The 13,054-nt window shown below is 42.2% G+C and overlaps 1 protein-coding gene across 8 annotated transcripts in view; it reads left to right on the forward strand.

The window, feature by feature from the left end:
* The window catches only part of PLEKHM3 (pleckstrin homology domain containing M3), a 108,345-nt gene that overhangs the window by 15,670 nt on the left and 79,621 nt on the right, over window positions 1-13,054 (forward strand). For all 8 annotated transcript variants that reach the window (XR_004498282.1, XR_004498285.1, XR_004498283.1 and 5 more), the window contains exon 3: window positions 452-1,387. Coding sequence is in view for 3 of the 8 variants with exons in the window: in XM_015634426.2 (XP_015489912.1) it covers window positions 452-1,387 (936 nt within the window). In the remaining 5 variants the exon portion in view is untranslated. The remainder of the gene's footprint in view (window positions 1-451; window positions 1,388-13,054) is intronic.

The following is a 13,054-nucleotide window of genomic DNA, read 5'->3' on the forward strand; positions in this document are numbered from 1 at the left end:
CCTGGGAAGAAGCAGAAAAGAGAGGGTAAGGTGTTTTAAATTGTATGTGTTTATTATGGTCAAAGTGTATTTTAGCTAGCAATAGATTTCTTGATAGTATTGTCCACTTCTGGACTAGGTTCAGGGAGACCTGCAGTGTTTTGTTGCTCTGCCATTGTTGTTCTGGCTATCTCAGGAAAATTGCTTTGCTTCTCTGTCCCTCTGTTTCTTTGTTCCCTTTTTGTAAGGTGTTTTGGTACCTCTGGGTAAAAAGTGCTGTATTCTTGATGGCTCACATACAGAGTTAGTGCTTGTGTTTGATAATTATAACCTATTAGATGAAGATTATCTCTGTGATCCTATCCTCAGATATGCCGTGTATGGGTAGGAGGGATGTGGCAGCCAGAATGATGTAGTAATTTGAGGCAATTTAAAAAAAAAAATTGTAACATTCTAATTTTTTTTCCTCCAGAACACAAGACAGTGTTCCCAAATCTTCTGAAGAAGGGATACTTGGAAGTTAGAAGAGACAATGACAGCTACTGGCAAACCTGTTACGCTGAGCTCTCCCAGTACAAACTGTACCTGTATTGCTTGGACAGCAGTGGCAACCAGACTCTTCCCACCGTGTATCCACTCATGCGTTTTCAAAGGGTCACTGTTACTGGGGGCATTGAAACCAAGGTGGTGGACACTGTCCTGTCAGACAGCTCACAGCTACAGCTGAAGGCAGAGTCCTCATGGGAGACTTTGGACTGGGGACAGAAACTTTGGGAAGCGGTGCGTGCTTCTGTGCCTGCATTTACAAGACAGCAGGAGAAACTGGAGAATGTGCCAAAGCCGGAAAATAACAGTGACCTTTCTCAAACTAATGGGTTATTAGAGAAGCCTATGGAGCTCTTCCTATCCATGAATTTGACTGAAAACACTAAAGAGTACCAAAATATTCTGAAATCAGGGACTCTTTACAGGTTAACTGTCCAGAATAATTGGAAGGCATTTACTTTTGTTTTGAACAGGTCTTATCTCATGGCATTTCAACCTGGTAGGCTTGATGAAGATCCCCTGCTGAGCTACAATGTCGATGTGTGCCTGTCGGTCCAGACAGATACTCAGGATGGCTGTGACTCTTGCTTTCAGGTCATTTTTCCCCAAGACGTGCTGCGCCTGCGTGCAGAGACCCGTCAGAGGGCCCAGGAGTGGATGGAGGCACTGAAATCAGCAGCCAATGCTACTCGAAGTTTAACTCAAAACCCACAGGTGACGCTTAGGAACAAACCTGGAGATCGGCCCCTTGGAAATGATCTCAGAAAGACCAAGCGCCAGTCTGTGACCACCAGCTTCTTGAGCATCCTGACCACATTGTCTCTAGAGAGAGGGCTCACAGTTCAGAGCTTCAAATGTGCAGGTGAGCAGCCAGGTTGCAGCACCTGCACCCACACCCCCTCTGCAGGAAAAGAAAATTACTTGAAAGAGCATGTGTGTGTTTTAGCAGCGCAGCTGTTCCCTGCCCCTCACTGTGGCTGTGGTTAGCCTTTCTCTCTGTCAAATGTAGAGAAAAACCTATGGGATAATAAGAGGTTCATCTGCTTTTGATGAGCAGTGCTGAAACATTAGATCCTATGCATACAGCACTACATGGGCCAGGGCTACCCTTCAGGGTGGCTGAGCTGTTTTCTTGATTCCGGATGCTGTAAAGGTGGTCCAGAATCAAAGGGGTTTGAATTAATTTGTTGTCTGACTCTAGTCCTATAGGCAAGATCATTTTTACCCAGTTTGGGAATGTATTGAAAATAGAGAGGACCTGTGTGAATGCAGTTCATTGTCATTTTGCTTTAGCAAGCGCACCTATCTGGAGCAAATTTGGGCACCGTATGCCTAAACTACAGTCTCTGACTTGCTTTAGTTACACTCAGAAATTGTCAGCTCAAGCAGAAACAGCTCTTTTGGAGACTTTTTCTTTTGTATTATGGGAGCTGTGATGGTCCTGCCTCCTCCCCATGCTGCTTTGGGGTGTAGTTCTCATGTTGCTCTGGAACCACATGTGACTCTGGGGACTATTTGTGTGGGCCCAGAACCTACTGGCTGGCCTGAATCCCTTCCATTGGAGACCTGGGTCCTAGAAGTACTGGTCTGTCTTCAAAATGGACTGTGGGTGCAGTTGAGTTTGTCCTTGTCTGGTAGTCACTTGCAGGTTATGTTCCTGCTCATCTCTCCACAGTGCATGGCACTCACCTGGCAGCGTCATGATGAGGGTTGGCATCATTGCAGTTACTGATTTGGTCACAGTATTTGGGCTTCTGCCTGAATTCAGCTCTGTTCTTGGCCACATGTGTATGATTTTATGTAATTTGTTTTATATTTTGCTTCATCCTCTGACTGAGGTTCAGGAGAGTTTCAAGTGAAATTTTTCAATGACCTCCTCTAAAATAGGATCAGGCCCTGGGATGGCAGCAAAATACATGTCTCCAATGTGAAACAGGTTTTAGTCTTGCTTTATGTAGTATGGGAGCAGAATTTTCAATGGGAAAGGGTGATCATCCCAAACATGGGATAATTTATCCCCACTCACTCATGTATTCCCTGTAAAAATAAGGTGCTCTGACCAGGGCCGCATGATGTCTTTTCCTGATACACCTGAGACATTCCCAATACTCCTGTGGTGTCCTTTTAGTCTGCCAAACTGAACAAATGTTCTTGTGCAGAGAAACTTCTCTTGAGTTGTGGAGGGTCTGTGGGAAGCTGCTCGTGGGGATCCTCTGTCCCCGAGGATGGGGGCTCACAGCACTTTCTGTAGGAGCGAGTCCTTTGCCACTCCTGAGACCCTTAGAGCCGGCTGGAATTTGGAGCTGTTACCATGGTGCAAAGAAATAAATTATTTTAGTTATAACTGGGAGAAACTGGGGAAACTTGTTTGGTTCAGGAAAGTTCGCGCAGAGGAGGCACACGGACAAGCCGAGCCTCGGTCCTTGTTCCTTGCTCCCTGCGGGCAGTTGTGCCGTTCCGGCCATGGGCTGCTGTTTAACCTGAGGGGCCTGCTGTTGGTAATTACAGCGTGCAGGCATTGAGAGCCTTCTCCCCAGGGCTGCTGGGAGGGGTAAGCTTGGAGAAAGATGAGGAGGGGGGAGGAAGAAAAGTTTTGCTGTGAATTCTTCAGCCATTTAGTGCAAATTCCTGTAATTACCGTCTTTGTGTCCTGTCCCAATGGCACATAATACAGCAGAAGCCTTTCCTAATTGAGACCTTACAGGAGGTACAAATCCCTCCTTTGTTCAGCCTGACAAATTAGTGCCAGAAAGCGGCAAGGTCCGAGTGGGAATCAAAGGCAAGCAACACAAAGATGGAACTTACGGCTACAGTAATAACCCTCTCTAGTCCTGCAGGGGTGGGAGGGAAGGAAAAGTAATGACCAATGAAAAATGAAGGGTTTTTTGTTATAAATTCCCTTGACATGACAGCACCTCAGGGCTGCTTTATTTATTTAGGAAAAGCGATTAAATAGTAATACAACAGGGCAGACCATTGTCTCTCGAGCTACCCCCCTTCCTCCAGACCCCTGCTGCCTTGGCTAATTGATTGACAATGAACCTCTGATAAAGAAGGTTGCTGGGAGGACCTGATGAAGACAGGCTTTTTAAAATTTATTTTCTCTTTGCAGTCTTTGTGGGGTTCCCTTCCTCGTTTTTTGTGTTTTTTTTTTCCCTGTTTGAAATGCTCCCTGCATCCCTCTTTCCTTTTCTCCATCAGTAAAAGCTTTTCAAGGAATTGGTCCCAGACAAACAGCTGATATTCACAAGCAGGTAGGGAAGAATGTGAATGTCTGTGCCTCGCTATTGACAGGTTTGTCTTGGAGTCTGACTAGCACTTTTCAACTCGTGATATATGTCAGGGCAGTGGTGTCAGATGTAGTCGTGGGGCAGGGAGGACAAACTATTGATACCCTGGAGTCAGAACAGCAGTTTGAAAAAAAGAAAGTTGTCTTTTGCTTGATCAGCAGATACAAAAGCTTTTCTCCACATTTCTAACTCTGTTTTACTACAGAGGGCAGGGCATTATTTGTTGTAATTTGAAAAAAAATGAGTGAACAGGCCACTGATTAGCAGTGGAGAAGCAGGGAGTTGATAAACCCTTTTAATTTTGTGCCCATTATTTATATTTTTGGCTTAGAGAAAGGCTTCTAGGGAAAGGTAGGCATTTCTCGTGCATGAGTTCTCCTGGAAGTCTGTAAGGAGCAAATATCCCCAGGTGCCCTTCACTATCTTTGTTTCTTTGTCATGTGGCATCAATTTTACATAGATGGGGAAGACAAATGGCCTTTGCCCTTGCTTCCAGTTTTTGCATAGCTCCTGTTCTTTTGATGACTCTCTCTTCTATTTCACCTTTTGTTTTCTTTCTGCCTATCCTATATTAAAACAGACATTTTTTTCCAAAGAAGTCAGTCGTGTTTGCCAAGAACTCTTGTTACTTAGACAGCAAGTCCTAATGCATGTGGGAATTTCTGCCTTCTGTAAAAAGTGCTCTGCACCCTTTCATTTGTCTGTGTGGCTTTCCTTGCTCCTCTTCTTTCCTGTCTTTTCCTCCCTGCTTTCTCCATGTCTTCTCACTTGCCAAAACGATAAATGCTGCTATTAGGGCTTGAATGACTTGGCTGGCTGAGCTGAAGACAAGGTGCAGAGAAACCAAGGTTAGTAAATGTGTTATTTCCTGAGCTTGCAGGCTTGTCAAATGAAGCAGCAGGTGGAGAGCTGTTGTCTTTCAAGGAATCATTCTGCACCTAGTGCTGTGATCGTGTGTAGCTGGGGGACAGCCCAGTGCAACATGCGTGGGTCATGCAACTTCTGCTCTATCTCAGCCCCTTGGTCTGGAATCAGTAAAAATTTTACTGTAGTAAAAGTAAAATATCTTTTTTTTCCCACCTCTTAATGAAAAGAAAGTATTTCCTAGTAGCTTGCAAGCCAGCAAGTGTGATTTAAAAACGAAACAAAATAGTTATGTGCTATGTCAACTTTGTTCAACTTCTGAAAAAGCCTTACAGTTGAAACTTCTCAAATACAGGTAGTAACTGTCATTACAGCCAACACTTATTTTTGGCATGTCACTGAAATAAAAATGCTAGAGGATAAACCCTAGAAAATGCAGCACAATAATATAATACAATACCATAAGGTCCTTTGGAAGGTTTTCAGCACTCTTGTCACATTTTAGTTCTGAATAACCATTGTTCTCACCTGTCCAGGGCTTTTAGGATTGTGCTTTTTCTAAGTGCTGTATTTGTTTTGTGCTTGGTTTCATTTCAATTGATCTCTTTCTTCTAGGGCTTCAGCAGCTTTTTACCTTCCCTGTATTTGAGACTCTGTAAAATCCCCTTGGAATGTTTTGCACTGTAAAGGTTTTATTGTTTAGGTATCTTCACTTTAGGTTTTAGTCTTCTAGTCTTGTATGTGACTTTCAGGCCCTATTTCTATTCTTTTAAAACTAAAACTTCCACTGCTAGCAGTGGGATTTCTAAACCAGTTGAGCAGAAAAAAACATGTCTAAGTTAGTGTTTGGAAAATACACCATGTTTAATTAAGGTCACTGGCTTGTTGGGAGGAGTGGGGGGGAGTGTTTCCAAACAAGGGTGACTGGAATTTGCGTAGCAGGGAGCACTTTATTTGCAGTGGTCCTACATGTTTCAAAACACGAGGTTGCTGGGCCACAGTGCTTTGCCATATGATAGCTCGTTTTGGAAAAAGATTGGAAGATACCACGTGCCTGGAGTGATTAAACCTGTTTGTCTGTGATCAGTTATGATCACGGAGGCCATTTAATCTTCATTGATGAGTTCTTCAGTGCAGTTCTAGGATGGCATGACTAGAAGTGACAGTGAAAATTATCAGCTTTGTCTGGTAGAAGTTGGATCCTTCAGCCTCCTGGGATTTTGCTGGAACCTTCACAGAGTGAGATTTTCGTCTTCATGAGATTTGTTTTGGAGTTGGTCTGCTGCTGCCTGGAAGTGCAGTTTAGATAAGTGCTTGATCAGTTCAGTGCCTATTCTGTGCCCTGATGTGCACTTTGCAATCGCCTGGTATTTAAGTGACTTCTTTGTCTCAGCCCTGCAAGAGGAACTGCTCATACAACTGTCTTGGCTGAGGAATATATGTATTTCTCCTGGCAACCTTGAAGGGAGCCTTTTCTGCCTGTATGGGGATAGGTGATCCCATTGCTCTAATCTGCCCCATCAACAGCTCTGCAGGTTTTCAGTACATTCTTGTGCTAATTTTTTGTACTATTGTGAGCTCAGTTCTGAGTGTGAGCATGTCTCTACTGTAAGCATAGGCTGTTCTTGGCTATGCCTTGTTTCTTCCTGGCTTGTAGATTTAGGTATGTGTTCCACTGCCCCCAAAAAACTCTTAGTTGTCTGGGGATCTTTTTGGTCCATTTCTTGTATGAAACTAGTCTTGAGGGATCTTCTGGCATAGAGTGCAAAGAAAAGAATGCCCAAACCAGGGAGTCTAAATGTCCAAGTCTCACCTTTGTTGAGATGGAAAAAAGCTACATCTGGACAAAAGGAAGTATTTTTCAGACATGAAAACTCCAACACTTATCCACCACCCCCACACTTCCTCTCTGGAGAACCCAGAGGTTCTTCATTAATTGTGTGCAAGAGAGAGCTTTATTTGTTGGGCTAGCATCTCTTTTATCAGTCAAGCCAGCTTTTGCTACTAAAGGCCTTGGCTTCCCAGAAATGCATAGGCATCTGCACAAATTTTTCTGCAGTTGCAGTTTATACCGGGTTCCTGAGTTGGTTTGGGCCACATATGTTAATTTAGTTGCCTAAGAAGGCAAAGTTTATGTTCCAGTGCTGTTTGCTCAGTTTTACTCTTGCCTCATAAAATTTGGATCTACCTGACTGTTCTAACAAATTTTGACAGAGATTTGGCAGATATGTGTGAAACTCAGAGGTGTCACAGAAGCCAGCATCGCAGGGAGTCCCTCCTAATGCTGCTCTGGATTAAATTCCTGTGAAGTGCTCTGTGCATTTGTTTGGCATCAGAGTGTCCTTGCAGATGTACAGCCTTGAGGGACAAACACTGAAAGAAAATGGCTGCTTTAGGGTCCACTGCTGCAGAACTGGGACATCTGTGTGTGCTCTGGCAAGGCTCTCCCTTTTCTGTTGCATGCCAAAGCAGTGTATTATTGCAAAACTATTACATGTGGATCAAATCAGGGGCAATGTAAAAGAAACTACAGAACAAACCAGAGGCCAGCTGGCAGGAAGGGCTTAGGTTCTCAGACTGGCCTTCTGCAACATCTGTAATCTCTGATATGTACCTGTGCTGTGTAAATCTGAATAGTTCATATGCCCAAGGCAGTGGTAGTGATGTGTGACCAAGAAGAAATTCAGCCAAATAGCATTGGTAAAAGTATGTAACCACACTTAGTGCATGGTTTTCCTTCTGTTAAAAGGAGATACAAAGCCAGTTGAGTATTCAGAGACAGATTTAGTTATTTCTGGGTATGCTAATGCTGTATCAAGTAAATGAAACTTGTCAAATCAGGTAGTCTTCACTGTAAGTCAAGGAGTGAGCAGTGCAGGGATCTTGAAACTAACTGCAGAGCAGAAATGAAAACTGGGCTAAATAGAGACTCATTTTGCTAAATGACCTAGCTGAGTGTGCTGTCACCAGTGTTTGTTCTGATCACACAAATGGCTGGCCTGCTCTTTGCTCTGTTTTCTGGTCTTCCTTCTCAGTATGTAGAACGAAGCATGAATGTAATCAACTCTACAAACAGGAATGCCATTATTAATTATGCTTACATTATCTCCTTACTTCTAGCTGGCAGGCAAGCTTCAAGAGCTGGCCCAGAAGAGAGTGTGTTCAGTTCACATTCCTGACCAAAGAGTGGTGAATTACTGAATCCTACCAATAAGTCATTCCATGGTGGATCCCATTTCCTTCTGTCAGGGAGCACTTCAGAGTCTCAGCAAAGCACCAGATACTGCAGAGAATAATCCTATAAGGGCATGGGAAAAAGAATATCAGATTAGTTTGAGGTGTATGGTGTTATTCCTCAGCACTGTTGTCCTACAAACAGGGAAGGGATTTGAAAATGTGCAATGGGAGAATGCAAAGTGGCCATGTGTTAAAAGGGTCTTCAAAGCTGTTTGTAATTTCCTCCTCTGTGAAAAATATAACTTTGCCACCTCTTAGAATTTGACACTAAAGGTAAAAGAACCTGTCTTCTGATGAAACTCAAGCAGGGAAATCAAAGCACGTAAAAAACTAGTTTCCAAATGTATGGTTTTGTTGCTTGTGATTTGACACAAGATAGGGTTTTTAGTTCTCATTTCATGATGAAATGTTATTCTTGACATATATATGTGAAAAGCAAGCTTATATTTTGACTTTTAAGTTTTGGTGTTATAGTTGCTGGCTTAACTACTATTAGTTTTACTGGGAAGGCAGAATTTAGCTGTGTAAGCTGTAGCATGCCTGTATGCTGTCTTCTACAAAGGACATATACAATAGAGGTGTATGCACCCATATGTGCTATCACCAACTTCTTTCCAATATGGGTTATTTTTTCTTGATTATTCATCTTCACAGAGAAAGTCACAGCTCTGTGCATTCAGCATGATTGATGTAAATGGTTTTATTCACTTCACCTACCCTCAGACATCTAAATATTGGATGTCAACACCAATCCAATCTTTGCTGATTGGAAGAAAGACTGGGTCCCTAGGTAATAATTAATCTCATGTGCCTTGGAGAGCTGCTCTGAAGCTGAGTGCCTATGAGACATCTCCAGTGGGGTGGGATGGATCATTGTCTGGAGTGTCCAGTCTCCCCAGCCCAGAGCCACCAAGCCTATACAGCTAAGTCAGCTGAGCTGGAATATATAAGACAGGAAAGAGGCCTATGCATTGTACATACAAATGGATGATCTGTTATTTTAGCGCTTAGTCCTAAGCTACAGCTCAGGATAGTTGAGATTTCCATTGACTTGAAACCATTTGGCCACCATTTGGAGTCAAATAGGAATGCTTGCACCTTTCCTTATTTCTGGAGAGGCTGATCTAGTTTATAGTTAAAGTAGGATGTGTACATTGCTGACATGAGTTTTATATGTTTCTTGGTAGGGTCAAACTCACATGGATTCAACACAGATTTTTTATCTTTAATTTGTTAGGGTTTTGTTGTCTTTTTTTAAAGTTCTTAAGAAACTCACAGAAAATGTAGGCAAGGAGAGTAGTGTGTCAGACTTTACTTGGAGGTTTATAAGTTTTTAATTATTTATTTAAAATAAAATTGCTCTGGAAAGTAATGGTAGGAAAAGGCCAAAGTGTAATGCAAACCTGGGTATGCATAGGAGAGAACTGAATTGGATTGTTAGTGTATCTTCCATGTGAATTTGAGTTTTCCCATGATGGAGTGAATTGGAATAGATGCACAGGATTAAAAGAAAGCAACTGAAGTTATTCTCACCTTATTTCTGTTTGTGCTGAGCTGATAGAGCAATGCTGTCTGACCTAACACTGAAAATTTGTTGCTGTGCTCCTGCCTAGTCTGCTTTATGCCTTTATAAATCTGAAAGCCTTTTGAAGTCTATGGATCATTTTCTTTTCTTTGTATTGTATGTTGTTTCTAAATGAATTAGCTTCTAAGCTAATCTGTCACAGATTTAATTATGGCACACAATCACAAGGGACTTGCTTTTTCCTGTTACTGAGCAAGGAACTTTATTGAATAAGGAAAACAAGAAAATCAAGTTGTGTACTTGATTCTAATTTGGTCTTTCACTTTCTCTGTTTCACTGTGGAGCTACTCCAGTCTTTTCTTGTTGAAAGATTAAAGAGAAAGGTATCTGGAAAAAATAAGATGGTTGTGTGTGTCTTCCTTGACCACAAGAGTATGCAACAACCTGAAAGTGTTGTTTTCTGTGCTTCAGAGAAGAGGAATTGTGTTCAGATGTCTTGGATTCCTCCTCCACACTAGACCACCACCTTAAGTGAAGGAGAGTTTTGTTACAACTTTTTAACCTCACCTTCTGTACTACTTTCTTCCTGAAGTCTTCGCACTTGGACATGAGTTTCTTGATGTTGATGCTCCTGCTCTGTTCACAGGCATTTTGTTGAGAGAGATTCATCTGTGCCCAACAGCACTTTCTTGCTGCTATTTTTTCTAACCCCTATTTTCTTTCCTTGATTCCAAGGTTGTTTTATTGTATTTTCTGTGATGAAAGGTTTGGGATGATTCCTTCCCTCTCTTTGCTAACAGTGTACCTTACAGCTACATTTCTTCCCTCTGTAGCTTGCTCTATAACATTCTTTAGGGAGGGATGATTTTAGGTGCTAGCAAATACTGTGGTATTCTCTTTGCATTAGTCTCCAGGTTTGCCAGACCTTTGTACAGATGTTTTATAGATAATATTCTCTGTGAGCATTAGGAATAGGTGAGAGAGGTTTGGTGAAAGTTGTGCTGCTTTTTTTTTTCCCCATCCTGTGCAAGGTGCTTTCTCTAGTTATGTAAGGCAATTAAGTGTTTTCTCTGCAAACATGGTCCCTTCCCAAACCCTAAACTTTGTTGAATTGTGTTATCAATCTTGGAGGTGGTCAGTTACATCTGATTGTCCTGCTGGGAGAGGTGCTCAAGAGTTTCAGGCCAGGGATCAGTACTAGCTATGCTTCTGGTAAACATCATGGCAGGTTGATATACCTGAATACCCAGGTGCAGGATTTCCAAGGTCATTAAGCCAATGGCTATTCCTTCTTCCTCTTCTTTCTCATTCGTGATCTATTTTTTCCCACCTTAAAAAAAAACAAAGTAGCATAAGTGGTCTATGCCACAGAAATATGTTTGTCACACTACACCACTTTGAACTGCATAACATCAAAGAAAATCAGTGCTTTGATAACTTGATTTGAAAGGGTTGTAGAAATAGCCATCATTATGAATCACAACAGAGAGGAATGGAAAAGATGGTGATTTTCAAACAGCAAAGCTTGTAAAGTAGGGGAAAATGTAATGTGGATGCCAGCACCACATTATCATCTAACAAACCCCAGCTACACAACTGTTATGTAGCTTTGCAGAGCATATTTTCTTGAGGATATGAAGAGGAATGAAGAACACTAGGTGTAAAGAGAAACAACGAAACAAATGTGGGCTCAGGAAAGAGTTGAAAGGAGGAAAGCAATGCATGCTGCTTGGGTACTAGTTTCTTCCTCCTCTTCATAAAACTGCCCTTCCAGAAGATGAAGGGTATCCAAGATTGCTTGCTGAGACTCTCCTCACCCTAGAGAACTTCAGTTCTTATGGCTGGACATAGGGAAGAGGAGAGAAGCCCCCCAGCATTTCTGTGCTTTGTCACCCCTCTCCCGAGGACTCCTCTCTCTGTGGACTGGAATGAGTTTCTGACTCTAGGAGGCTGCACTAAATTAAGTCTTAAAGTGGTAAATTCTCAACTGCAAATGTTGAATTTTGGCAGCTTGAATTGGACTTCAGCTTATTCTTGCCTTTGGTCTAACAGACAGGAGTTAGGGCATTAAGACAAGGTAGCAGCCAGTGGAGTGGCAGGGGATGCATGGTGCTATTAAGGTGAAATCAGTATGTCCTGTCCCATCCTCATCTCCAGACAAGTAAGTGTTGGCTAGTGGGGAGTGTTTATAAGGTTTAAATGACATTGAGTTGGAAGACTGTTTGCATTCAGACACAGCTTTACCACTAGAACTTCATTAATACTTATGCTCTGGTCTTATGAAGTAAAGGAGAAGACATGAACATAATTATCTCTTTTATCAACTGACCTGTTTATCTGTTTATTTTTACCAAGAAATTGCATGTCCTTTCTTCAAAAAACAAAAAAATGGTCAGGGGAAGAGGGAGATGGAAACAGAATATGTCTCATACTGATTCACTTGATAGTGTGTTTTGCAGAGAATCAGTGGCCAGATGGCTCTGGAGTGTGACAGAGGAGGAAGTGAGCTAATTGTGTTGGTTAGGTTATTCTAATGATTTTTATTAGAGCGGAGGGGGATATGGTGACATCATTTGATGTGGGGAAGGAAGAGCTCAATTTATACCTAGAGTAGCTGACCTGCAATCTTTCCTCAAATCAGTGTAACTTATACTGGGGAGAAGTCACATAATTACACTAAATGTAATTAATTATATTGACAAGAGCAATTGGTCAGTGGACTTCTACCTGAAAAAACTCTCTTTAATGAATGCTTTTGCAGCAAAAGTGATGTACAAGGATTCTGCTACTCAGTATTTCTAACCAGCTGCAGCAGAGACCATCTGAACATGCAGTGCATACCAGAGTGGAGCTCTGGTGCTGTGGCTGAACCTATAAATGTCATATGGGGACACTGGCATTTGAAGGAAAAGCAGAAATACTGTCATGTGTGCTGTGTCTAGAGGTGCTGTTAACAGCCACAGACATCTTGGTGTATCTTGCCCAAACATTTTTAGCCTCACTTCCTGAGCACATTTTTTAATGTGACTGTTTTGTCTGTCTTCAGTCATCCAGTCTAATATTATATGAACCTTTTGGCTCATTTTTGTCACCATTGAAAGGCAGAAGTGTCAAATATGTTGAGTTTTTATGTGTTTTGTGAGAACAGGTGGTCAGGTGAAGGAGATCTCGCATTAGTTCATTCCAACTAAAGCAGCAGCTTTTGAATCCATTGTTTTACCCTAGGGACTCCATACAAGAGGGCATGGGAAGAGGCAGGGGATCTAGCTGTGAATAAAGTGTCCAGTAGACCTCAGACCTTGTAAGACACAGAGTAATGCAATTGTAAGGAAAAAAAACAACTCTGCTGGAAACTGAGCTGTGTCACTACTGCTAGTTAAGAACTACTCATTCTCAGTGTGACTGCTGCTCAGTTATTATTCATGATCTGACTGTGGTTTGCCTTGGCTGTACTAATTCTGTGGCTGAGTCTTACCTGCCAAGTCAGCATCCCTTCTGGCTGTCAGTGGGAGCTGCCTTGCACTCCTGCAGGCAGGCAATGCTGGCCCATTCTTTTGTGGGGAAAATGGGAGCTCTCTGGAGCAAGCGTACAGTAGAATGTGGCCTGTCTAAG

The sequence above is a fragment of the Parus major genome, chromosome 7, assembly GCF_001522545.3.
Source record: "Parus major isolate Abel chromosome 7, Parus_major1.1, whole genome shotgun sequence".
Classification (NCBI taxonomy): domain Eukaryota; kingdom Metazoa; phylum Chordata; class Aves; order Passeriformes; family Paridae; genus Parus; species Parus major.